The sequence below is a fragment of the Brachionichthys hirsutus genome, unplaced genomic scaffold (genome assembly GCF_040956055.1).
Source record: "Brachionichthys hirsutus isolate HB-005 unplaced genomic scaffold, CSIRO-AGI_Bhir_v1 contig_1037, whole genome shotgun sequence".
Classification (NCBI taxonomy): Eukaryota; Metazoa; Chordata; class Actinopteri; order Lophiiformes; family Brachionichthyidae; genus Brachionichthys; species Brachionichthys hirsutus.
Window position 1 is genome coordinate 16343 of NW_027180563.1, and position 27345 is coordinate 43687.

Here is a 27345-nt window from a genome sequence, read left to right on the forward strand (position 1 = left end):
CCTTGCTGATGGCCAACTAGAGACGTCTGGTTGGTTATTGATGTACTGCTCGCCCGAGATATTCTGATTAGGTATTGAATATCTGGCTGTGGCAAGCTGGACGGGTTGCTACTAACACAGCCCGTCGGAGGTATTCTGATTAGGTATTGAATATCTGGAAAGCAAACAAGCTGGAGATGGGATCTTCAGGCAGCAGACAAATTACGGATCCTGATGATCAGGTAGTCTGGACATCACCAATAATGTCGACATGCAAAGGAAATACGGTAAGGAAAGTGTTAACTGTCTCCCGCATTTCGTATCTCGATATGGCTTCCCGAACACTGGGAGCCTGAGTAGTCGCCAGCTGGCCGTTTTAAGAAGTAAGGTTGACCTGGAGAAAACTGTACTGCTCCAGAAGAATTCAGTAAAGACTGCTGAATTAGCTGCATGGGAGGAACGTAATAAATGCCTTAAAATGTGGGAGACAGAGAGCCGCCTCCGTATAGAAAAAGGGAAACCAAAGGAAACATGGAAAGCAGAAATTAAAGTGAATGATCAGGTAGCCAGTATAACCGAGGTACCCCCTAATCAAATCAATTTTGATTCTAAACCTGCAGTCTCCGTTCCCCCACCTTGTTCTGATAACAATCCCTTTCTTCCTCTCCTTTCTTCTCATCTCTATCTGAGTTTGGCACTCGCGGGTCCCTCTGGACCGGCACCAATGGAGGACTGGGCCCCACCTCCGCGCCGCCATAGGCCGACAGCACCTCCATCCACGGCTGTCCCACCGCCCCGTCCGCATCCTCCACCTCTCCTTCCAAATGGCCTGCGACCCCCCCTTTTGAGGTTCGCGCCAGTCTCATCGGGAGATGGGCTAATGATAGACTGACTGCTTGCGTGTGTGCGTCACGCCAAACATGCTGAAGCACAAGAAACTGAAGAAAAAAAGAAGAAAAAGACGGGGGGGAGCTGCATCTGCTTTGACCACACTGGATGTCCTGCAGTCGTCCAACGCTGCACTGACCACCATGCTCCAGACCAACATGCCTCCTTCAAGGGGACGCGGACCCCGGAGGGGCCCTCCTTTCAGTGATAACAGAAAGAGGGACTTCACCCCTTTTCCCCCTCCGGCCCATGGCTCTGATGTCTGCTTCCTCTCTGGAAACTTGGACACTGGGATGCTGACTGTCCCCAACGACGGTGGAACGAAAGGCGGAATGGTCGCCAATGGTTCCGAGGTGATGGTTTAGGCCGTGGTGGACGTGGAGGTGGCCAGGGATCCTTCGCTGCTGGCTCCGACTGACTGACCGTCGAACAGCCCTCGGACAGTGAGATGCACACACACACACACACACACACGTTAGCATCGCCGGTTAGACCACAGGCACCTGCGAATGCTACTGGTGATGTTCATAGCCCGTGCAGCTTATCAAACTTTGCCCTCAATTAATTACTCTTCTTGTTAATGACGTCGCTGTTCCCTTCCTTGTCGATTCTGGTGCCACGCCTCAAGAGGAGAGATAGTGGCACAAATATCTTTGTGCCTTTAATAATAATAATACTAGTACTAATAGTTAATAAAAAAGAATGTGTATTCTGTTGGAAGCCATTACTCCTGTGATTGTTATTCTCTTACTGTTTGCTTCCTGCGCTTTACCATGTCTCAGGTCTATGTTACAAAGGATGATAGCATGCTAGGCTCAGAGGTTCGAGTCGGTTGATGTAATATGATATAATAGTATGTGATAAACGTGATAAATGTCTAAAAATGGGAAGCAGAAAGTTGATTCAGAAATATTAAGTCAATATGCAGGAACTAATTGTTTTCCTTTGCTCCACAAACTGCTCCACTGTACTGGAGTTTGACTTCAGATTATTCACAGTACTATTATTCTACATTTCCCCACCTGGTTTTGGCTCTGCCTTTATTGGATTCCACCTTTCTGCCAGATACAAATATACTTTGTTTCTTCTATATAATTAAATTTGTCAATATTTTATATATGGCTGTTATAATGCAGGGCCTGGAATTTTAGAGCCTGTCAGGCCACAGACAGGGAGAACCCAAAAGCACAACAGGAGGAGGGAATCCAGAAATGTAATTTTAATACTTCCAGCAGACAAGTCAGAACTGGGCAGGCAGCATAGACAATTTCCAGTAAACAGGCAGAGTTCACAAACCAGGTAATCAGATGGATCAGGCAGACAAATCCAGAGGAGCAGGCGAACAGACAAAAATCCCAAAAAAGAAGCAGGGCAGGTACACGTAAATCAGGACCAGGATCAGGATGAGCTCCAGGATTAGAGTGCCGGCGAGTCGGAACAAGTCAACGACAATCCGGCAGAGAGCAGAGGACTGAGCAGAATATGAATGCAGCAGGGCTGATGAGGAGATGAGCAGCAGGTGTCCGGAGCAGCACAGGTGATGTGGATGAGCTGATGACGGGCGTGGCAGGCAGTGTAGCCAGGGTAGAGCAGGAGGGTGGAGCTACGTGGAGCAGGAGGCTCTGGCTGGGTTCCTGGCAGAGCCTTGAATGCCAGCGTTGTGCTGTCAATGGGCCTAATCGTAGCGTGCGTGCTGAGTAACCGAGCTCCATTAATATAATCAGGTCTGGTCGGTTGGTATAGTAAAATATAATTTGAGTAAACGACAGCTTCAAGCTGCTTTCATGAACCAGTTGTGTGAAAAGTAATTGCTCCGTGCATTATGGAAACCTTTCTGTGAACACGACAATGACGACAGTGCTGCAGTCGCCTATAGCTACAAAGCCAGACTATAATAGTATATTTTTTAACTTAACTTTCTGAAAAACTAAAACATGCTCGGGTAAAAAAAACAAAAACAAAAAAAACTTCATTCCACAGTGGGTTGCTAACGGCGACGTCAAAGACAAACATACAGAAGCGTCCGCGTCCTGAATGATGACATTCCAACCAGTTTTAATTGCAGCTGGCCAATAGGAAGTCATTTCCTGTTTCCCCAGCACTGCTTTATGCTTTTACGCTGCTGCGAGCGACTCCCACAGAGGTCGTGGACAGGAAAACCAAGAACATTCACTCCTTATAATGAGAACTGTTGATATACTCCGTGGCTTAAACCCTAACTAGGCGAGCCGGACTATGCTGCTCTTGGCCGAGCAACCCAAGAGGACTTAAATCTAAGGACTCGCTCCCTTTTGAGCTGTGGATTATTTATTCTTTACATGATAAATCTATTATCATGTTGCTCCCGGAAGATGATCTCACGTGCCCCATCTGCTGTGACATCTTTACAGACCCTGTTCTGCTCCCATGCAGCCACAGCTTCTGCAGGAGCTGCATGATGCGCCTCTGGGACACAGGGACGCACGAGTGTCCGGTGTGCAGGAAAAGAGCATCGAAGGACAGCTTTCCCTCGAACCGGGCGTTGAAAAACGTCTGCGAGGCCGTTTTGCTGGTCAAGAAAGACGCGTCTCTTCTGGACGAGAAGAGGAACTGCAATCTGCACGGGGAGAAGCTGAAACTCTTCTGTGTGGATGACAAGCAGCCCATCTGCGTGGTGCGCCAAGCGTCCAAACATCACAAGACACACAACTACTTACCTGCTGAAGAGGCCGTTGTGGACTGCAAGGTAAGAGGAATAGATTGCGTGTCGTAATGTAAACAGATCCACGCTTAAACAGCAAACTCGCAAAACCGCCTCTCCTCTTTCCTTCAACCCGAAGTATATCATCCAAATGCACCATTGGAGAATGCCGTCCAACTCGTCCGCCCTGATTGTCACTGACGCTGTCATCTTTCAGCAACAGATCCAAGAGCGCACTCAGAATAAGAAGCACCATTATAGCTGATGCCTGCTGACTGAGGCCCGTTTGATTTTCAGGAAGAACTGGAATCATCCCTCCAGATTTTGCAGGGAAAGCTGGAAAAGCTCTTCAGGATTCACACAACCTCTTCAGACATGTTCAAATATATCAAGGTAGGTTCTCTTCAAATTGGTTTTTGAATGACAATAATAGAAATAAATAAATGCATTTTAAAAATGCAGTAGGATTCACCGCAATTCGATTTGTAACGTCCTCCCTTCAGAATCAGGCGCTGGAAACAGAGAGCGTGATCAAGAGACAGTTTGAGGAGCTCCATCAGGTTCTCCGCCAAGAAGAGTCGGCGATGACGGCAGCCGTGAAGAAAGAAGAGCAAGAGAAGCTGGCCGAAATGAAGGAAAAGAACAAAGAAGTCTCAGCCGACGTGGTGGCCCTCACAGAGACCATCGACGTCATAGAGCAGCAGCTGAAGGAAGACGACGCCATCTTGCTGAAGGTCTGCGCCGCAAACGCCGCATTTCTAATCAGTGTCATGTCAAAAGTTGGATTCTTGACAATGACTGTTTTTTTTTTTTTACAGAATTTCAAATCCACTCTCGACAGGTAAGTTGAGCGAACGGTTCGATCCGGTCTTTGCTGCACTGATCTCTTATTCTCAGCGTGTGTGATCCCGGCTGTCGATACAGAGGGTCAAACGTTGCACTTGTGTCAGACATCTCGTCTGGGTTGCTGATGGACGTGACCAAGCATCTCCGCAACCTCAAGTACAGAGTCTGGGAGAAAATGCTGGACGAGATTGACTATAGTGAGTGCATGTAATTAATATGAGCCTTTTTACAATTGTCTAATGAAGTAGAGGCAAGTATTACCACGTATTTGGTCTTTCTGCTCATTTCCTGTACTTTAGCTCCTGTGACCTTGGACCCAAACACGGCACACCCCTGCCTCATCCTGTCCGACGACCTCACTTCCTTACACTATTCAAAGTGGTCCGGATGTTGCCCCGACAACCCGGAGCGCTTCCACATCAGCGCCGAGGTGGTCGGCATGAGCGCTTTGGGTTCAGGAAGTCAGCACTGGGTCGTTGAAACAGGAAGTAATCAGGACTGGCTGCTGGGCGTGGCCTCGTCGTCTGTACCGAGGAACAAGGAGGTCAACGCTCGGCCTGAGAACGGCTTCTGGACGTTGTGTTTCCGGAACGGAGAGCTGAGGGCAATGACTTCGCCGCCCACTGCACTGACAATTACAGTTCCAAAACAGGTTAAAGTGCAACTGCACTACAACAAAGGAACGGTGTCTTTCTTTGATCCCGCTGACGACACGCTCATTTATGCATTCACAGGTACTTTCACGGAGGCTTTACGTTCCTATTTTTACACGCAGAGCAGTCAGCCATTAAGGATCCTGCCAGAGAAGGTACTTGTTACAATGTTGCGTCAATAAGAAGATTTATTCTAGGACTCCCAGTCCCGTTTTTAATCCATGAGAGCTGGCTGTAATATTAAGATATTAATATTAAGTTTTCCTCAGCCTATTTGTTTTGTTTTGTTTGTTTGTTTCAACATGTAGTCACATTTTATTTTCATCATCCTTCTTGCATTTTGGGAAATACACAAGAAAGCTCATCTGAAAACCTAAAACCACCGTCTCTGTCCAAAGGTGGAAAAAAAAGATCTGTGTTTTTAATCTGCAGCTGGCAAAAAAGGAAGAGAGAAGTTGTCAGACAGAGCATGCAGGCTTGAAGTTTCCACCCATTTGTGTTCTTTGTGGCAAGTGGAATTAATTCACGCAGGAAGGGCCTGCAGACAGAGGGCGCTATACGAGAAGCCCCTTGAGGCTAATGGCAGCTCAGCAAGAAAACAAGCACACGTTTCCCAAAATGTAGAATGTTCGGACAGGTGGATCTTTGAATGATCCATTAATTACTAATATATTATTACAATTTCCCACAGGCAGGGGAAATGGTAATTACAACTCCTCCAGTCATCTGTGCTGATGTGCACCATTACAGAATGAACTTTCATTTTAAATAAGTTGACCTTAAAAAAAACAGATTTTGAAAAAAATATGAAGTAGTGACCTCAAGCACACGGACACACACACACGCACACACACACACACACACTCACGGACTGAACTGCGCTGTTTGTTGGTCACTTTTGTACACATGATGGTGCCAAAGTCAAACAAATGTTATGAAGGATTGCATGAACCTCACACTGAATCTTCCGGGTCATGATCAGCACATGAAAACATGACATCAAAACACGTTGACTCGTTTTCAGTGCGTTTTATTGAGACCTTATTTTACAGACACATACCCAGCATTAGATAAAAGATAATGGGGCATCAGAAGAAAAGCGAATTAGATCAGTAAAATTTGTGCGAGCTTGATTGAAGACATTTCACCTCATCCAAGAGGCTTCTTTAGTTCAGAACTGAAGAGAGCTCTTGGATGAGGTTAATAAAACACAACACTAACCACCGGCAGTCGGGGTCGGCTGATCTGCCTTTGCAGAATGAATGAATATAATGAATCTCTAAGCCTAACAGTGACACACCCTTGCTTTTAGACTGCTCTATAAATAGACACAGGGCACACCCCATTTCTTTCCATGTGGTTGCGTGCTGCTGAATTTTTGTGCTTCTCACACGGAACAATGAAAGGCAGAGATCGTCATCCTTCATTTGCCCACTTTGTATTTGGGCCTGAGTGGGTGGCGTCTGTGCAGGCGGGGCCTCATTGCCGTTTCCAGCCACACGGCTAAGGCACTTCTTGATCGAGGCAGCTGAGAGGCAAGGCGCCTTCTCCAGACGCACTAGATAGACCAGAGACTGGATGGTGCTGCTGACATTGAGGAAAGCGAAGCCCACAGGCTGCACGTAGCAGCGAAACACATCGGGGGTGTAGTACTCTTCAAATGGAAACAACGCCACAGGCGGCAGGTAGTTAAACACGATGATGAACAGGATGTAGAGCACCGTCTTGAAGGCCTTCTTCTTCAAGGGGTGCATCTCGTCTTTCCCCGCGCCGCGGGACCTCTTCAGGGCCCACAGGATGCACGCGTTGCACAAAACCATCCTGGTAAATATTACCAGGACCTCACATGTGAACACTTTCTCAAAGTTGGGGAGGCCTCCTACAACCTTGGCCGCAGAGTAGGCAAAGGTGAGGCAGAGCACCACCGCCGTGAGGCCGACCCTGTACTTGGCGTGCCTAAGCCGCCCAAACATAACCGGCAAGAGCACGGCCACGCAGCGGTCGAGGCAGATGCAGGACAGAAACAACGGGCCGCTGGTGTCTTTCACGCCGTACGAGAACTTGATGGAAGACCACACCTCTTTGCTCTGCCAGAGGTAAAGGTTGAGGAGGGTCAACGGGGTCATGATGCCAAAGTAGATGTCCATGAATGCCAGGCAGCCCAAGAATATGTCCGAAGTGGACGGCTCTTTGCGGTGGCGGATGAGGACTGCGATGACGAATAGATTCGCGGGGATCCCCACAACCACGCTGATGCACTGCAGGGCGATGTCAAAGAGGATTCCCTCCGCCTGCTGCTCGCAGCCATCAAACACGCTGAAGGGCTTCATGGTGGCGTTGAGAGGGAGTTGAGTTGGGAGAGCGTTCAGGTCGAGCGGCGAAGAGGGGTTTCTCTCCATGATTCTAGGGTTGCAAAGCCAGGACACTGATGGGAGAGTGAAAAGGAGGGTCATTAGGGGTGAGCACATTTTAACGCTTTCCCTCACTGCAGCGTCATCGGCACATTGAAGCCAGGTGTCCTTCATTAAGGCAGAGTGTTTGTCAGGGGATCGTGCTCAGCTTGATTTTCAGCTCAGTGGTTATATTAATATTCGTTCATCACAATCCCCCTTTCTGACTGGCCGAAAGGTTTTACTCTCCGTCGGGTTAAACTCGACCCAGTTCCTTGACTGCTAAAAACATGTTACAAACACCGTCAGGGCTTTTCCTGGGGCTATTATCTTGTTATTGTGTCTGAGTGGAGCTACCTCTGGGAACGGCGGCTCCCCCGCATGCAGGGACATCTAACTCACTTAAGGGACTCATGCTAAAAGCACCGCCCTCTCACAGAAGGATAAAAGGGCCAGCTGTTCCCAAATGAAAATGGCATAAGGTTCATGTTCTGCGTGCAGACAATTGCTTAAGACCACTGAGAGCAAGAGCAGCTAAAAATCAGAAACTTCCTGGAGCTCCTAAAAGCCCGACATAAATAAAATGCCAGTGAAAGTCCTTCCTTGCATGTTAATTATACAATATCCAACTTTGAAAGTCAATAAAAACTTCATCCATGACAGCAGCATTGACTCAAATCAGGAAATCTGCTCCACTCCTCTAAGCAGGGGCGTCACTAGGTTTTAAGGACAGGGGGGGCTTAGCCCCCAGGAGATGCACAGGATGTGAGCAAATGTAGCGTACGAGCACAAAACCTCAAACGGGTAACAAGGACTGAGAAATTATACATTATTATTATTTCAGTCTGTTTTAAACAACAACAAACAGGTTTAAACAGTAACAGGATGTTTACAGCATCAACAAGAAACAAAATGGCTAAAATTACAAGTTACTTGCTGGATGGAAGCATCAAAGAACGCGTCTGTTTCTAAGAGTCGATCTCTCTGTTGTGAGTCTGAAGCTCGTCTTCTTCAATGACTGCAAGACTGAAGTTTTTCTGACTCGTTGTTTGACGCAGCCAGGAATGCAACCGACGCAGTGCAACCGACGCAGTGCAACCGACGCAGTGCTCTAAAGGACCGTTCACATGAGCAGCTGCTTACAGGCACTGTTAGGGCAAATTGGGTAGAACCTTCAGAGAGGGAAGCATGTCTGAATCAAGGAGGTTGTGAACAGACAATATATCTTTGGGAGAACATCCAGCCTCTGTTTCAGGCCACCAGAACCTCCTCTGTTTTCAGGTCACCAGAACCTCCTCTGTTTCAGGCCACCAGAACCTCCTCTGTTTCAGGCCACCAGAACCTCCTCTGTGTCAGGCCACCAGAACCTCCTCTGTGTCAGGCCACCAGAACCTCCTCTGTTTTCAGGCTGGAGCGTTTTGAGAGTTCATTCAATTGTGATACTCAAGAGGTTCTCACATTCAGGCCTGCATGCTGGATGCCTTTTGGTAGCTCTGCATCTACTGCAGAATCTGAACTCAAGCTATCATCCTACCCACACAAGGGAAAAGTAACTCTCTTTTCACTGTGTCTGAGTTCTATTCAGTGCGTGAACCTGCAGGGTCCTCCAGGTTCTGCAGGTGCCTCCAGGTTCTGCAGGTCTCTGCCCCTGATTCAGGGAGACTGTGGGCGTGGCACAGGGCTGTGGTTCTCCCATACAGCTCCATGGCTAATGCATCTGTGCGTTTCCCTTATGTGTGTCACACAATAACTAAATGTTACTACCAGCAGTGATAAACTTACTTTCTTTAAAAACATTCTTGTATCCATTCTCCATCCATCCGTTCACGTTCTTCTCCGAAAGCTCTTCTATTCTGCCCTGCTCTGCAGGGACCGACAATTAGCGGTCACAGGGAAAACGTGGACTGGAGTTTCAGTGATGTGGGCATTCTCTATAGGAACAGGTGGAACGGGTTCTCTACCTTTCGTCATGAAGTGAGGGGAAGCAGATTCATGATCAGATTTAAGTAAATAATGGCAGGTTACATGTTTTTAAACATATATTCTGGCGGTTTAAATAGAATATGTCGACATTTTTTGGTCACTGAACAAAAAAAAAAAAAAAAAAAATTTGGGTTGTTTTATAAAAAACATTTTTTTTTTTTTTTTTTTAATAAAACAACCCAAAATTATTTAGGGGGGCTTAAGAATATTTTAGGCCTAACGACGCCACTGGACTGCAAACAAGCTCAGGTCCGGATGAGCTGGTGACACGGTGCTCCTTAGTGTGGACACTAGACACACACACACACGCACACGCACGCACACACACACACATGGGATGGAAAGCACGCGTGTTGTGCAGTGATGCTCTCGGGTCATATGCTGCAATGAACAAGAACAAACTGCTGCCGATGGAACCAGAACTCGGGACGGACCAATCCTGACACTCCCAGTTTCATCAGATTCCCTCAGCAGCTTCTAAAACAGCACGCGTGTGCATGTGTGTGCTCGTGCACGTGCATGTGTGTGTGTGGGTGTGTGTGGCAGCTGCTCTCTGGAATGACCAGCATGTTCAAAAACAATCCGACGCTCTCCAGCTGTGTCTGTTGTCAATCAAGCACCTGACAACCGCGCCAGCAGGAAGTGATGTCACAGCGTGTGTCCCGTCTCCACCCTGACCCCGTTTGATCAGCAGGAAGTGACGTCACAGCGCGTGTCCCGTCTCCACCCTGACCCCGTTTGATCAGCAGGAAGTGACGTCACAGCGCGTGTCCCGTCTCCACCCTGACCCCGTTTGATCAGCAGGAAGTGATGTCACAGCGCGTGTCCCGTCTCCACCCTGACCCCGTTTGATCAGCAGGAAGTGATGTCACAGCGCGTGTCCCGTCTCCACCCTGACCCCGTTTGATCAGCAGGAAGTGATGTCACAGCGCGTGTCCGGTCTCCACCCTGACCCCGTTTGATCAGCAGGAAGTGATGTCACAGCGCGTGTCCCGTCTCCACCCGGACCCCGTTTGATCAGCAGGAAGTGATGTCACAGCGCGTGTCCTGTCTCCACCCTGACCCCGTTTGATCAGCAGGAAGTGATGTCACAACGCGTGTCCCGTCTCCACCCGGACCCCGTTTGATCAGCAGGAAGTGATGTCACAACGCGTGTCCCGTCTCCACCAAGACCCCGTTTGGTCAGCAGGAAGTGATGTTACAGCGCGTGTCCCGTCTCCACCCTGACCCCGTTTGATCAGCAGGAAGTGATGTCACAGCGCGTGTCCCGTCTCCACCCTGACCCCGTTTGATCAGCAGGAAGTGACGGCACAGCGCGTGTCCCGTCTCCACCCTGACCCCGTTTGATCAGCAGGAAGTGATGTCACAGCGCGTGTCCCGTCTCCACCCTGACCCCGTTTGATCAGCAGGAAGTGATGTCACAGCGCGTGTCCCGTCTCCACCCTGACCCCGTTTGATCAGCAGGAAGTGATGTCACAGCGCGTGTCCCGTCTCCACCCGGACCCCGTTTGATCAGCAGGAAGTGATGTCACAGCGCGTGTCCCGTCTCCACCCGGACCCCGTTTGATCAGCAGGAAGTGATGTCACAGCGCGGGTCCCGTTTCCACCATGACCCCGCATTAACTAATCTGATCCAGATTCAGGTTTAGAGCTGCATCTGCAGGACAGACAGCATCCAAAAACACAACAGACTCTGTCCTCAAAGAGGAAGACGAGTAAAAACATACGAAGAGGAGGAGGAAAAACAGAACGGACAGAGATCAGGTTTCTCATCTGAAGAACATGATTCAACCGTCCGAAATACGACACCGCTGCAGAAACACTGAAACACTGAAGCCCAGCGACATTCAGCAGGAAACGACAACGGTTCCGTTCAATTGTTAGGAACGTAGAACCTTTAAATCTCCACGCCGACGGGGTTCTGATAGTCCAAGGCCTTGAAATTAAAAAACTGTTAAACCTCAAGAACATTTCCTCGTGATTCTGACTCGTGTCCCTTCCTGCGTCCACGAAATGGCAATCCGAGTTTAGACAGTCGCCTCACGATGTCGACGACCTCGCATAAATCGGATCTGTTCTGTTCAACAGCAGACTTGTGGCTTCCAGAGCGTTTGGCTGCTACAGTTCCTGCAGATGCACTCTCTTTAAAGCTGTTCCATTTAACCAGTTCAGGTGTGCCTGGGAGGCTGCATGCTTGTTCAGTTTACGGCCCAATTCACTGTCACTGATGCCCGTGTGAAACGAGTCCCCCACGCCACCGTCAACCTGGAAGGGGCGGCATGCAAAACAGAAGACGGCATCCCTCCAAGAATATTTGTAATAGCAGAAAACAAACGCTTTGTTTTTCCAATAAATGTTGAGGGGTATTCCTGGCACCTGAGCAGTGTCACATGACTGCTCAAAAATTACTTTATCACGAAAAACTAAACAGGATTTTGATTTGTTTATTGGTTGTTTCATGTGTTATATTATATTTTTAAAAATTACAATAATTTAACAACAAAATATGTGTTAATCAGGGGCGCCGTTTTTCTGGTCGCGTCGAGACCAACTTGTCAAACTGGCAGGGAAACGACCAAACAGCTGACTGCATCTTGTTCTTCTGTATAACGTTGAACCTTGGACAATGACCGTCTTTGTGTATAAACATTGAATTATAGATGTTCGATAAGAATCTTAAAATTAGTTGTAAACTAAGGTTCTTCCGGCAGATGCTGACAAAAGGACATGTTCCTGCAGATTTCAGACTGGAATCAGTAAAATGACCTGTAAACAAGTTGAAACTGTCAGAACAAGCTTCTTCTGGCAGAGCCTGACAAAAAGACATGTTACTGCAGATTTCAGACTGGAATCAACAAAATGACCTGAAAACAAGTTGAAACTGGCAGAACAACCTTCTCCTCTTGCAGAAGGGCTGCCTATACCTGTAAAGTGAGACAGCTGTCTGTTCTGATCTGGTGCAATATAACTTAAAATTAATTAAATTAATTATTTATTAATTTTTAAATTCATTTATTTATTTATTTTTAAATTTATTTATTTATTTATTTTTAAATTTATTTATTTATTATTATTATTATTATTTTTATGACTGAAGAGTTTTCCAGACGGACAGGAGACGCTGTCTGGCTGGATGTGCTTGGCGAGAGACCTTCCGTGTGATTTTTGGAAATTATACACAGTGTTGAAACTGTCAGAACAAGCTTCTTCCGGCAGATGCTGACAAAAGGACATGCGACTGCATTTTTCAGACTGAAAGAAGAAAAATGACCTCAAAACAAGTTGAAACTGTCAGAACAACCTTCTCCTCTTGCAGAAGGGCTGCCTAGACAGCTGTCTGTTCTGATCTGGTGCAATATAACTTAAAATTAATTAAATTAATTATTTATTTATTTTTAAATTTATTTATTTATTTATTTTTAAATTTATTTATTTATTATTATTATTATTATTTTTATGACTGAAGAGTTTTCCAGACGGACAGGAGACGCTGTCTGGCTGGATGTGCTTGGCGAGAGACCTTCCGTGTGATTTTTGGAAATTATACACAGTGTTGAAACTGTCAGAATAAGCTTCTTCCGGCAGATGCTGACAAAAGGACATGCGACTGCATTTTTCACACTGAAAGAAGAAAAATGACCTGTAAACAAGTTGAAACTGTCAGAACAAGCTTCTTCTGGCAGAGCCTGACAAAAAGACATGTTACTGCAGATTTCAGACTGGAATCAACAAGATGACCTGAAAAGAAGTTGAAACTGGCAGAACAACCTTCTCCTCTTGCAGAAGGGCTGCCTATACCTGTAAAGTGAGACAGCTGTCTGTTCTGATCTGGTGCAATATAACTTAAAATTAATTAAATTATTTATTTATTTATTTTTAAATTCATTTATTTATTTATTTTTAAATTTATTTATTTATTATTATTATTATTATTTTTATGACTGAAGAGTTTTCCAGACGGACAGGAGACGCTGTCTGGCCGGATGTGCTTGGCGAGAAACCTTCCGTGTGATTTTTGGAAATTATACACAGTGTTGAAACTGTCAGAACAAGCTTCTTCCGGCAGATGCTGACAAAAGGACATGCTACTGCATTTTTCAGACTGAAAGAAGAAAAATGACCTCATAACAAGTTGAAACTGTCAGAACAAGCTTCTTCCGGCAGATGCTGACAAAAGGACATGCTACTGCATTTATCACACTGAAAGAAGAAAAATGACCTCAAAACAAGTTGAAACTGTCAGAACAAGCTTCTTCCGGCAGATGCTGACAAAAGGACATGCTCCTGCATTTTTCAGACTGAAAGAAGAAAAATGACCTCAAAACAAGTTGAAACTGTCAGAACAAGCTTCTTCCGGCAGATGCTGACAAAAGGACATGCTCCTGCATTTTTCAGACTGAAAGAAGAAAAATGACCTCAAAACAAGTTGAAACTGTCAGAACAAGCTTCTTCCGGCAGATGCTGACAAAAGGACATGCTACTGCATTTTTCAGACTGAAAGAAGAAAAATGACCTCAAAACAAGTTGAAACTGTCAGAACAAGCTTCTTCCGGCAGATGCTGACAAAAGGACATGCTACTGCATTTTTCAGACTGAAAGAAGAAAAATGACCTGTAAACAAGTTGAAACTGTCAGAACAAGCTTCTTCTGGCAGAGCCTGACAAAAAGACATGTTACTGCAGATTTCAGACTGGAATCAACAAAATAACCTGAAAACAAGTTGAAACTGGCAGAACAACCTTCTCCTCTTGCAGAAGGGCTGCCTATACCTGTAAAGTGAGACAGCTGTCTGTTCTGATCTGGTGCAATATAACTTAAAATTAATTAAATTAATTATTTATTAATTTTTAAATTCATTTATTTATTTATTTTTAAATTTATTTATTTATTTATTTTTAAATTTATTTATTTATTATTATTATTATTATTTTTATGACTGAAGAGTTTTCCAGACGGACAGGAGACGCTGTCTGGCTGGATGTGCTTGGCGAGAGACCTTCCGTGTGATTTTTGGAAATTATACACAGTGTTGAAACTGTCAGAACAAGCTTCTTCCGGCAGATGCTGACAAAAGGACATGCGACTGCATTTTTCAGACTGAAAGAAGAAAAATGACCTCAAAACAAGTTGAAACTGTCAGAACAACCTTCTCCTCTTGCAGAAGGGCTGCCTAGACAGCTGTCTGTTCTGATCTGGTGCAATATAACTTAAAATTAATTAAATTAATTATTTATTTATTTTTAAATTTATTTATTTTTAAATTTATTTATTTATTATTATTATTATTATTTTTATGACTGAAGAGTTTTCCAGACGGACAGGAGACGCTGTCTGGCTGGATGTGCTTGGCGAGAGACCTTCCGTGTGATTTTTGGAAATTATACACAGTGTTGAAACTGTCAGAATAAGCTTCTTCCGGCAGATGCTGACAAAAGGACATGCGACTGCATTTTTCACACTGAAAGAAGAAAAATGACCTGTAAACAAGTTGAAACTGTCAGAACAAGCTTCTTCTGGCAGAGCCTGACAAAAAGACATGTTACTGCAGATTTCAGACTGGAATCAACAAGATGACCTGAAAAGAAGTTGAAACTGGCAGAACAACCTTCTCCTCTTGCAGAAGGGCTGCCTATACCTGTAAAGTGAGACAGCTGTCTGTTCTGATCTGGTGCAATATAACTTAAAATTAATTAAATTATTTATTTATTTATTTTTAAATTCATTTATTTATTTATTTTTAAATTTATTTATTTATTATTATTATTATTATTTTTATGACTGAAGAGTTTTCCAGACGGACAGGAGACGCTGTCTGGCCGGATGTGCTTGGCGAGAAACCTTCCGTGTGATTTTTGGAAATTATACACAGTGTTGAAACTGTCAGAACAAGCTTCTTCCGGCAGATGCTGACAAAAGGACATGCTACTGCATTTTTCAGACTGAAAGAAGAAAAATGACCTCATAACAAGTTGAAACTGTCAGAACAAGCTTCTTCCGGCAGATGCTGACAAAAGGACATGCTACTGCATTTATCACACTGAAAGAAGAAAAATGACCTCAAAACAAGTTGAAACTGTCAGAACAAGCTTCTTCCGGCAGATGCTGACAAAAGGACATGCTCCTGCATTTTTCAGACTGAAAGAAGAAAAATGACCTCAAAACAAGTTGAAACTGTCAGAACAAGCTTCTTCCGGCAGATGCTGACAAAAGGACATGCTCCTGCATTTTTCAGACTGAAAGAAGAAAAATGACCTCAAAACAAGTTGAAACTGTCAGAACAAGCTTCTTCCGGCAGATGCTGACAAAAGGACATGCTACTGCATTTTTCAGACTGAAAGAAGAAAAATGACCTCAAAACAAGTTGAAACTGTCAGAACAAGCTTCTTCCGGCAGATGCTGACAAAAGGACATGCTACTGCATTTTTCAGACTGAAAGAAGAAAAATGACCTGTAAACAAGTTGAAACTGTCAGAACAAGCTTCTTCCGGCAGATGCTGACAAAAGGACATGCTCCTGCATTTTTCAGACTGAAAGAAGAAAAATGACCTCAAAACAAGTTGAAACTGTCAGAACAAGCTTCTTCCGGCAGATGCTGACAAAAGGACATGCTACTGCATTTTTCAGACTGAAAGAAGAAAAATGACCTCAAAACAAGTTGAAACTGTCAGAACAAGCTTCTTCCGGCAGATGCTGACAAAAGGACATGCTACTGCATTTTTCAGACTGAAAGAAGAAAAATGACCTGTAAACAAGTTGAAACTGTCAGAACAAGCTTCTTCTGGCAGAGCCTGACAAAAAGACATGTTACTGCAGATTTCAGACTGGAATCAACAAAATAACCTGAAAACAAGTTGAAACTGGCAGAACAACCTTCTCCTCTTGCAGAAGGGCTGCCTATACCTGTAAAGTGAGACAGCTGTCTGTTCTGATCTGGTGCAATATAACTTAAAATTAATTAAATTAATTATTTATTTATTTATTTATTTTTAAATTCATTTATTTATTTATTTTTAAATTTATTTATTTATTATTATTATTATTATTTTTATGACTGAAGAGTTTTCCAGACGGACAGGAGACACTGTCTGGCCGGATGTGCTTGGCGAGAGACCTTCCGTGAGATTTTTGGAAATTATACAGTGTTGAAACTGTCAGAACAAGCTTCTTCCGGCAGATGCTGACAAAAGGACATGCGACTGCATTTTTCAGACTGAAAGAAGAAAAATGACCTCAAAACAAGTTGAAACTGTCAGAACAACCTTCTCCTCTTGCAGAAGGGCTGCCTAGACAGCTGTCTGTTCTGATCTGGTGCAATATAACTTAAAATTAATTAAATTAATTATTTATTTATTTTTAAATTTATTTATTTATTTATTTTTAAATTTATTTATTTATTATTATTATTATTATTTTTATGACTGAAGAGTTTTCCAGACGGACAGGAGACGCTGTCTGGCTGGATGTGCTTGGCGAGAGACCTTCCGTGTGATTTTTGGAAATTATACACAGTGTTGAAACTGTCAGAATAAGCTTCTTCCGGCAGATGCTGACAAAAGGACATGCGACTGCATTTTTCACACTGAAAGAAGAAAAATGACCTGTAAACAAGTTGAAACTGTCAGAACAAGCTTCTTCTGGCAGAGCCTGACAAAAAGACATGTTACTGCAGATTTCAGACTGGAATCAACAAGATGACCTGAAAAGAAGTTGAAACTGGCAGAACAACCTTCTCCTCTTGCAGAAGGGCTGCCTATACCTGTAAAGTGAGACAGCTGTCTGTTCTGATCTGGTGCAATATAACTTAAAATTAATTAAATTATTTATTTATTTATTTTTAAATTCATTTATTTATTTATTTTTAAATTTATTTATTTATTATTATTATTATTATTTTTATGACTGAAGAGTTTTCCAGACGGACAGGAGACGCTGTCTGGCCGGATGTGCTTGGCGAGAAACCTTCCGTGTGATTTTTGGAAATTATACACAGTGTTGAAACTGTCAGAACAAGCTTCTTCCGGCAGATGCTGACAAAAGGACATGCTACTGCATTTTTCAGACTGAAAGAAGAAAAATGACCTCATAACAAGTTGAAACTGTCAGAACAAGCTTCTTCCGGCAGATGCTGACAAAAGGACATGCTACTGCATTTATCACACTGAAAGAAGAAAAATGACCTCAAAACAAGTTGAAACTGTCAGAACAAGCTTCTTCCGGCAGATGCTGACAAAAGGACATGCTCCTGCATTTTTCAGACTGAAAGAAGAAAAATGACCTCAAAACAAGTTGAAACTGTCAGAACAAGCTTCTTCCGGCAGATGCTGACAAAAGGACATGCTCCTGCATTTTTCAGACTGAAAGAAGAAAAATGACCTCAAAACAAGTTGAAACTGTCAGAACAAGCTTCTTCCGGCAGATGCTGACAAAAGGACATGCTACTGCATTTTTCAGACTGAAAGAAGAAAAATGACCTCAAAACAAGTTGAAACTGTCAGAACAAGCTTCTTCCGGCAGATGCTGACAAAAGGACATGCTACTGCATTTTTCAGACTGAAAGAAGAAAAATGACCTGTAAACAAGTTGAAACTGTCAGAACAAGCTTCTTCTGGCAGAGCCTGACAAAAAGACATGTTACTGCAGATTTCAGACTGGAATCAACAAAATAACCTGAAAACAAGTTGAAACTGGCAGAACAACCTTCTCCTCTTGCAGAAGGGCTGCCTATACCTGTAAAGTGAGACAGCTGTCTGTTCTGATCTGGTGCAATATAACTTAAAATTAATTAAATTAATTATTTATTTATTTATTTATTTTTAAATTCATTTATTTATTTATTTTTAAATTTATTTATTTATTATTATTATTATTATTTTTATGACTGAAGAGTTTTCCAGACGGACAGGAGACACTGTCTGGCCGGATGTGCTTGGCGAGAGACCTTCCGTGAGATTTTTGGAAATTATACAGTGTTGAAACTGTCAGAACAAGCTTCTTCCGGCAGATGCTGACAAAAGGACATGCGACTGCATTTTTCAGACTGAAAGAAGAAAAATGACCTCAAAACAAGTTGAAACTGTCAGAACAACCTTCTCCTCTTGCAGAAGGGCTGCCTAGACAGCTGTCTGTTCTGATCTGGTGCAATATAACTTAAAATTAATTAAATTAATTATTTATTTATTTTTAAATTTATTTATTTATTTATTTTTAAATTTATTTATTTATTATTATTATTATTATTTTTATGACTGAAGAGTTTTCCAGACGGACAGGAGACGCTGTCTGGCTGGATGTGCTTGGCGAGAGACCTTCCGTGTGATTTTTGGAAATTATACACAGTGTTGAAACTGTCAGAATAAGCTTCTTCCGGCAGATGCTGACAAAAGGACATGCGACTGCATTTTTCACACTGAAAGAAGAAAAATGACCTGTAAACAAGTTGAAACTGTCAGAACAAGCTTCTTCTGGCAGAGCCTGACAAAAAGACATGTTACTGCAGATTTCAGACTGGAATCAACAAGATGACCTGAAAAGAAGTTGAAACTGGCAGAACAACCTTCTCCTCTTGCAGAAGGGCTGCCTATACCTGTAAAGTGAGACAGCTGTCTGTTCTGATCTGGTGCAATATAACTTAAAATTAATTAAATTATTTATTTATTTATTTTTAAATTCATTTATTTATTTATTTTTAAATTTATTTATTTATTATTATTATTATTATTTTTATGACTGAAGAGTTTTCCAGACGGACAGGAGACGCTGTCTGGCCGGATGTGCTTGGCGAGAAACCTTCCGTGTGATTTTTGGAAATTATACACAGTGTTGAAACTGTCAGAACAAGCTTCTTCCGGCAGATGCTGACAAAAGGACATGCTACTGCATTTTTCAGACTGAAAGAAGAAAAATGACCTCATAACAAGTTGAAACTGTCAGAACAAGCTTCTTCCGGCAGATGCTGACAAAAGGACATGCTACTGCATTTATCACACTGAAAGAAGAAAAATGACCTCAAAACAAGTTGAAACTGTCAGAACAAGCTTCTTCCGGCAGATGCTGACAAAAGGACATGCTCCTGCATTTTTCAGACTGAAAGAAGAAAAATGACCTCAAAACAAGTTGAAACTGTCAGAACAAGCTTCTTCCGGCAGATGCTGACAAAAGGACATGCTCCTGCATTTTTCAGACTGAAAGAAGAAAAATGACCTCAAAACAAGTTGAAACTGTCAGAACAAGCTTCTTCCGGCAGATGCTGACAAAAAAAAGGACATGCTACTGCATTTTTCAGACTGAAAGAAGAAAAATGACCTCAAAACAAGTTGAAACTGTCAGAACAAGCTTCTTCCGGCAGATGCTGACAAAAGGACATGCTACTGCATTTTTCAGACTGAAAGAAGAAAAATGACCTGTAAACAAGTTGAAACTGTCAGAACAAGCTTCTTCTGGCAGAGCCTGACAAAAAGACATGTTACTGCAGATTTCAGACTGGAATCAACAAAATAACCTGAAAACAAGTTGAAACTGGCAGAACAACCTTCTCCTCTTGCAGAAGGGCTGCCTATACCTGTAAAGTGAGACAGCTGTCTGTTCTGATCTGGTGCAATATAACTTAAAATTAATTAAATTAATTATTTATTTATTTATTTATTTTTAAATTCATTTATTTATTTATTTTTAAATTTATTTATTTATTATTATTATTATTATTTTTATGACTGAAGAGTTTTCCAGACGGACAGGAGACACTGTCTGGCCGGATGTGCTTGGCGAGAGACCTTCCGTGAGATTTTTGGAAATTATACAGTGTTGAAACTGTCAGAACAAGCTTCTTCCGGCAGATGCTGACAAAAGGACATGCGACTGCATTTTTCAGACTGAAAGAAGAAAAATGACCTCAAAACAAGTTGAAACTGTCAGAACAACCTTCTCCTCTTGCAGAAGGGCTGCCTAGACAGCTGTCTGTTCTGATCTGGTGCAATATAACTTAAAATTAATTAAATTAATTATTTATTTATTTTTAAATTTATTTATTTATTTATTTTTAAATTTATTTATTTATTATTATTATTATTATTTTTATGACTGAAGAGTTTTCCAGACGGACAGGAGACGCTGTCTGGCTGGATGTGCTTGGCGAGAGACCTTCCGTGTGATTTTTGGAAATTATACACAGTGTTGAAACTGTCAGAATAAGCTTCTTCCGGCAGATGCTGACAAAAGGACATGCGACTGCATTTTTCACACTGAAAGAAGAAAAATGACCTGTAAACAAGTTGAAACTGTCAGAACAAGCTTCTTCTGGCAGAGCCTGACAAAAAGACATGTTACTGCAGATTTCAGACTGGAATCAACAAGATGACCTGAAAAGAAGTTGAAACTGGCAGAACAACCTTCTCCTCTTGCAGAAGGGCTGCCTATACCTGTAAAGTGAGACAGCTGTCTGTTCTGATCTGGTGCAATATAACTTAAAATTAATTAAATTATTTATTTATTTATTTTTAAATTCATTTATTTATTTATTTTTAAATTTATTTATTTATTATTATTATTATTATTTTTATGACTGAAGAGTTTTCCAGACGGACAGGAGACGCTGTCTGGCCGGATGTGCTTGGCGAGAAACCTTCCGTGTGATTTTTGGAAATTATACACAGTGTTGAAACTGTCAGAACAAGCTTCTTCCGGCAGATGCTGACAAAAGGACATGCTACTGCATTTTTCAGACTGAAAGAAGAAAAATGACCTCATAACAAGTTGAAACTGTCAGAACAAGCTTCTTCCGGCAGATGCTGACAAAAGGACATGCTACTGCATTTATCACACTGAAAGAAGAAAAATGACCTCAAAACAAGTTGAAACTGTCAGAACAAGCTTCTTCCGGCAGATGCTGACAAAAGGACATGCTCCTGCATTTTTCAGACTGAAAGAAGAAAAATGACCTCAAAACAAGTTGAAACTGTCAGAACAAGCTTCTTCCGGCAGATGCTGACAAAAGGACATGCTCCTGCATTTTTCAGACTGAAAGAAGAAAAATGACCTGTAAACAAGTTGAAACTGTCAGAACAAGCTTCTTCTGGCAGAGCCTGACAAAAAGACATGTTACTGCATTTTTCAGACTGAAAGAAGAAAAATGACCTCAAAACAAGTTGAAACTGTCAGAACAAGCTTCTTCCGGCAGATGCTGACAAAAGGACATGCGACTGCATTTTTCACACTGAAAGAAGAAAAATGACCTCAAAACAAGTTGAAACTGTCAGAACAAGCTTCTTCCGGCAGATGCTGACAAAAGGACATGCTCCTGCATTTTTCAGACTGAAAGAAGAAAAATGACCTCAAAACAAGTTGAAACTGTCAGAACAAGCTTCTTCCGGCAGATGCTGACAAAAGGACATGCTACTGCATTTTTCAGACTGAAAGAAGAAAAATGTCCTGTAAACAAGTTGAAACTGTCAGAACAAGCTTCTTCTGGCAGAGCCTGACAAAAAGACATGTTACTGCAGATTTCAGACTGGAATCAACAAAATGACCTGAAAACAAGTTGAAACTGGCAGAACAACCTTCTCCTCTTGCAGAAGGGCTGCCTATACCTGTAAAGTGAGACAGCTGTCTGTTCTGATCTGGTGCAATATAACTTAAAATTAATTAAATTATTTATTTATTTATTTATTTATTTTTAAATTCATTTATTTATTTATTTTTAAATTCATTTATTTATTTATTTTTAAATTTATTTATTTATTATTATTATTATTTTTTTTATGACTGAAGAGTTTTCCAGACGGACAGGAGACGCTGTCTGGCCGGATGTGCTTGGCGAGAGACCTTCCGTGTGATTTTTGGAAATTATACACAGTGTTGAAACTGTCAGAACAAGCTTCTTCCGGCAGATGCTGACAAAAGGACATGCTACTGCATTTTTCAGACTGAAAGAAGAAAAATGACCTCAAAACAAGTTGAAACTGTCAGAACAAGCTTCTTCCGGCAGATGCTGACAAAAGGACATGCGACTGCATTTTTCACACTGAAAGAAGAAAAATGACCTGTAAACAAGTTGAAACTGTCAGAACAAGCTTCTTCTGGCAGAGCCTGACAAAAAGACATGTTACTGCAGATTTCAGACTTGGATCAACAAGATGACCTGAAAAGAAGTTGAAACTGGCAGAACAACCTTCTCCTCTTGCAGAAGGGCTGCCTATACCTGTAAAGTGAGACAGCTGTCTGTTCTGATCTGGTGCAATATAACTTAAAATTAATTAAATTATTTATTTATTCATTTTTAAATTCATTTATTTATTTATTTTTAAATTTATTTATTTATTATTATTATTATTATTTTTATGACTGAAGAGTTTTCCAGACGGACAGGAGACGCTGTCTGGCCGGATGTGCTTGGCGAGAAACCTTCCGTGTGATTTTTGGAAATTATACACAGTGTTGAAACTGTCAGAACAAGCTTCTTCCGGCAGATGCTGACAAAAGGACATGCTACTGCATTTTTCAGACTGAAAGAAGAAAAATGACCTCAAAACAAGTTGAAACTGTCAGAACAAGCTTCTTCCGGCAGATGCTGACAAAAGGACATTCTACTGCATTTTTCAGACTGAAAGAAGAAAAATGACCTGTAAACAAGTTGAAACTGTCAGAACAAGCTTCTTCCGGCAGATGCTGACAAAAGGACATGCTACTGCATTTTTCAGACTGAAAGAAGAAAAATGACCTCAAAACAAGTTGAAACTGTCAGAACAAGCTTCTTCCGGCAGATGCTGACAAAAGGACATGCGACTGCAGATTTCAGACTTGGATCAACAAGATGACCTGAAAAGAAGTTGAAACTGGCAGAACAACCTTCTCCTCTTGCAGAAGGGCTGCCTATACCTGTAAAGTGAGACAGCTGTCTGTTCTGATCTGGTGCAATATAACTTAAAATTAATTAAATTATTTATTTATTTATTTATTTATTTTTAAATTCATTTATTTATTTATTTTTAAATTCATTTATTTATTTATTTTTAAATTTATTTATTTATTATTATTATTATTTTTTTTATGACTGAAGAGTTTTCCAGACGGACAGGAGACGCTGTCTGGCCGGATGTGCTTGGCGAGAGACCTTCCGTGTGATTTTTGGAAATTATACACAGTGTTGAAACTGTCAGAACAAGCTTCTTCCGGCAGATGCTGACAAAAGGACATGCTACTGCATTTTTCAGACTGAAAGAAGAAAAATGACCTCAAAACAAGTTGAAACTGTCAGAACAAGCTTCTTCCGGCAGATGCTGACAAAAGGACATGCTACTGCATTTTTCAGACTGAAAGAAGAAAAATGACCTCAAAACAAGTTGAAACTGTCAGAACAAGCTTCTTCCGGCAGATGCTGACAAAAGGACATGCGACTGCATTTTTCACACTGAAAGAAGAAAAATGACCTGTAAACAAGTTGAAACTGTCAGAACAAGCTTCTTCTGGCAGAGCCTGACAAAAAGACATGTTACTGCAGATTTCAGACTTGGATCAACAAGATGACCTGAAAAGAAGTTGAAACTGGCAGAACAACCTTCTCCTCTTGCAGAAGGGCTGCCTATACCTGTAAAGTGAGACAGCTGTCTGTTCTGATCTGGTGCAATATAACTTAAAATTAATTAAATTATTTATTTATTCATTTTTAAATTCATTTATTTATTTATTTTTAAATTTATTTATTTATTATTATTATTATTATTTTTATGACTGAAGAGTTTTCCAGACGGACAGGAGACGCTGTCTGGCCGGATGTGCTTGGCGAGAAACCTTCCGTGTGATTTTTGGAAATTATACACAGTGTTGAAACTGTCAGAACAAGCTTCTTCCGGCAGATGCTGACAAAAGGACATTCTACTGCATTTTTCAGACTGAAAGAAGAAAAATGACCTCAAAACAAGTTGAAACTGTCAGAACAAGCTTCTTCCGGCAGATGCTGACAAAAGGACATGCTACTGCATTTTTCAGACTGAAAGAAGAAAAATGACCTGTAAACAAGTTGAAACTGTCAGAACAAGCTTCTTCTGGCAGAGCCTGACAAAAAGACATGTTACTGCATTTTTCAGACTGAAAGAAGAAAAATGACCTCAAAACAAGTTGAAACTGTCAGAACAAGCTTCTTCCGGCAGATGCTGACAAAAGGACATGCGACTGCATTTTTCACACTGAAAGAAGAAAAATGACCTCAAAACAAGTTGAAACTGTCAGAACAAGCTTCTTCCGGCAGATGCTGACAAAAGGACATGCTCCTGCATTTTTCAGACTGAAAGAAGAAAAATGACCTCAAAACAAGTTGAAACTGTCAGAACAAGCTTCTTCCGGCAGATGCTGACAAAAGGACATGCTACTGCATTTTTCAGACTGAAAGAAGAAAAATGTCCTGTAAACAAGTTGAAACTGTCAGAACAAGCTTCTTCTGGCAGAGCCTGACAAAAAGACATGTTACTGCAGATTTCAGACTGGAATCAACAAAATGACCTGAAAACAAGTTGAAACTGGCAGAACAACCTTCTCCTCTTGCAGAAGGGCTGCCTATACCTGTAAAGTGAGACAGCTGTCTGTTCTGATCTGGTGCAATATAACTTAAAATTAATTAAATTATTTATTTATTTATTTATTTATTTTTAAATTCATTTATTTATTTATTTTTAAATTCATTTATTTATTTATTTTTAAATTTATTTATTTATTATTATTATTATTTTTTTTATGACTGAAGAGTTTTCCAGACGGACAGGAGACGCTGTCTGGCCGGATGTGCTTGGCGAGAGACCTTCCGTGTGATTTTTGGAAATTATACACAGTGTTGAAACTGTCAGAACAAGCTTCTTCCGGCAGATGCTGACAAAAGGACATGCTACTGCATTTTTCAGACTGAAAGAAGAAAAATGACCTCAAAACAAGTTGAAACTGTCAGAACAAGCTTCTTCCGGCAGATGCTGACAAAAGGACATGCGACTGCAGATTTCAGACTTGGATCAACAAGATGACCTGAAAAGAAGTTGAAACTGGCAGAACAACCTTCTCCTCTTGCAGAAGGGCTGCCTATACCTGTAAAGTGAGACAGCTGTCTGTTCTGATCTGGTGCAATATAACTTAAAATTAATTAAATTATTTATTTATTTATTTATTTATTTTTAAATTCATTTATTTATTTATTTTTAAATTCATTTATTTATTTATTTTTAAATTTATTTATTTATTATTATTATTATTTTTTTTATGACTGAAGAGTTTTCCAGACGGACAGGAGACGCTGTCTGGCCGGATGTGCTTGGCGAGAGACCTTCCGTGTGATTTTTGGAAATTATACACAGTGTTGAAACTGTCAGAACAAGCTTCTTCCGGCAGATGCTGACAAAAGGACATGCTACTGCATTTTTCAGACTGAAAGAAGAAAAATGACCTCAAAACAAGTTGAAACTGTCAGAACAAGCTTCTTCCGGCAGATGCTGACAAAAGGACATGCGACTGCAGATTTCAGACTTGGATCAACAAGATGACCTGAAAAGAAGTTGAAACTGGCAGAACAACCTTCTCCTCTTGCAGAAGGGCTGCCTATACCTGTAAAGTGAGACAGCTGTCTGTTCTGATCTGGTGCAATATAACTTAAAATTAATTAAATTATTTATTTATTTATTTATTTATTTTTAAATTCATTTATTTATTTATTTTTAAATTCATTTATTTATTTATTTTTAAATTTATTTATTTATTATTATTATTATTTTTTTTATGACTGAAGAGTTTTCCAGACGGACAGGAGACGCTGTCTGGCCGGATGTGCTTGGCGAGAGACCTTCCGTGTGATTTTTGGAAATTATACACAGTGTTGAAACTGTCAGAACAAGCTTCTTCCGGCAGATGCTGACAAAAGGACATGCTACTGCATTTTTCAGACTGAAAGAAGAAAAATGACCTCAAAACAAGTTGAAACTGTCAGAACAAGCTTCTTCCGGCAGATGCTGACAAAAGGACATGCGACTGCAGATTTCAGACTTGGATCAACAAGATGACCTGAAAAGAAGTTGAAACTGGCAGAACAACCTTCTCCTCTTGCAGAAGGGCTGCCTATACCTGTAAAGTGAGACAGCTGTCTGTTCTGATCTGGTGCAATATAACTTAAAATTAATTAAATTATTTATTTATTTATTTATTTATTTTTAAATTCATTTATTTATTTATTTTTAAATTCATTTATTTATTTATTTTTAAATTTATTTATTTATTATTATTATTATTTTTTTTATGACTGAAGAGTTTTCCAGACGGACAGGAGACGCTGTCTGGCCGGATGTGCTTGGCGAGAGACCTTCCGTGTGATTTTTGGAAATTATACACAGTGTTGAAACTGTCAGAACAAGCTTCTTCCGGCAGATGCTGACAAAAGGACATGCTACTGCATTTTTCAGACTGAAAGAAGAAAAATGACCTCAAAACAAGTTGAAACTGTCAGAACAAGCTTCTTCCGGCAGATGCTGACAAAAGGACATGCTACTGCATTTTTCAGACTGAAAGAAGAAAAATGACCTCAAAACAAGTTGAAACTGTCAGAACAAGCTTCTTCCGGCAGATGCTGACAAAAGGACATGCGACTGCATTTTTCACACTGAAAGAAGAAAAATGACCTGTAAACAAGTTGAAACTGTCAGAACAAGCTTCTTCTGGCAGAGCCTGACAAAAAGACATGTTACTGCAGATTTCAGACTTGGATCAACAAGATGACCTGAAAAGAAGTTGAAACTGGCAGAACAACCTTCTCCTCTTGCAGAAGGGCTGCCTATACCTGTAAAGTGAGACAGCTGTCTGTTCTGATCTGGTGCAATATAACTTAAAATTAATTAAATTATTTATTTATTCATTTTTAAATTCATTTATTTATTTATTTTTAAATTTATTTATTTATTATTATTAT

At 41.3% G+C, this 27345-nt stretch overlaps 2 protein-coding genes across 2 annotated transcripts; one reads left to right on the top strand and one right to left on the bottom strand.

The window, feature by feature from the left end:
* Window positions 1-3202: 3202 nt before the first annotated feature.
* LOC137915971 (zinc-binding protein A33-like) lies at window positions 3203-5228 on the top strand. The gene is made up of 6 exons (XM_068759093.1): window positions 3203-3592; window positions 3845-3940; window positions 4051-4281; window positions 4366-4388; window positions 4472-4590; window positions 4693-5228. The coding sequence occupies exons 1-6, from the start codon at window positions 3203-3205 to the stop codon at window positions 5226-5228; spliced, it is 1395 nt and encodes a 464-aa protein (XP_068615194.1).
* Window positions 5229-6325: 1097 nt separating this feature from the next.
* LOC137915972 (G-protein coupled receptor 183-like) lies at window positions 6326-7445 on the bottom strand. Its single transcript, XM_068759094.1, has 2 exons — window positions 6438-7445; window positions 6326-6331 (listed from the first exon to the last, which is right to left on the bottom strand). The coding sequence occupies exons 1-2, from the start codon at window positions 7443-7445 to the stop codon at window positions 6326-6328; spliced, it is 1014 nt and encodes a 337-aa protein (XP_068615195.1).
* Between the last annotated feature and the right edge of the window lie 19900 nt (window positions 7446-27345).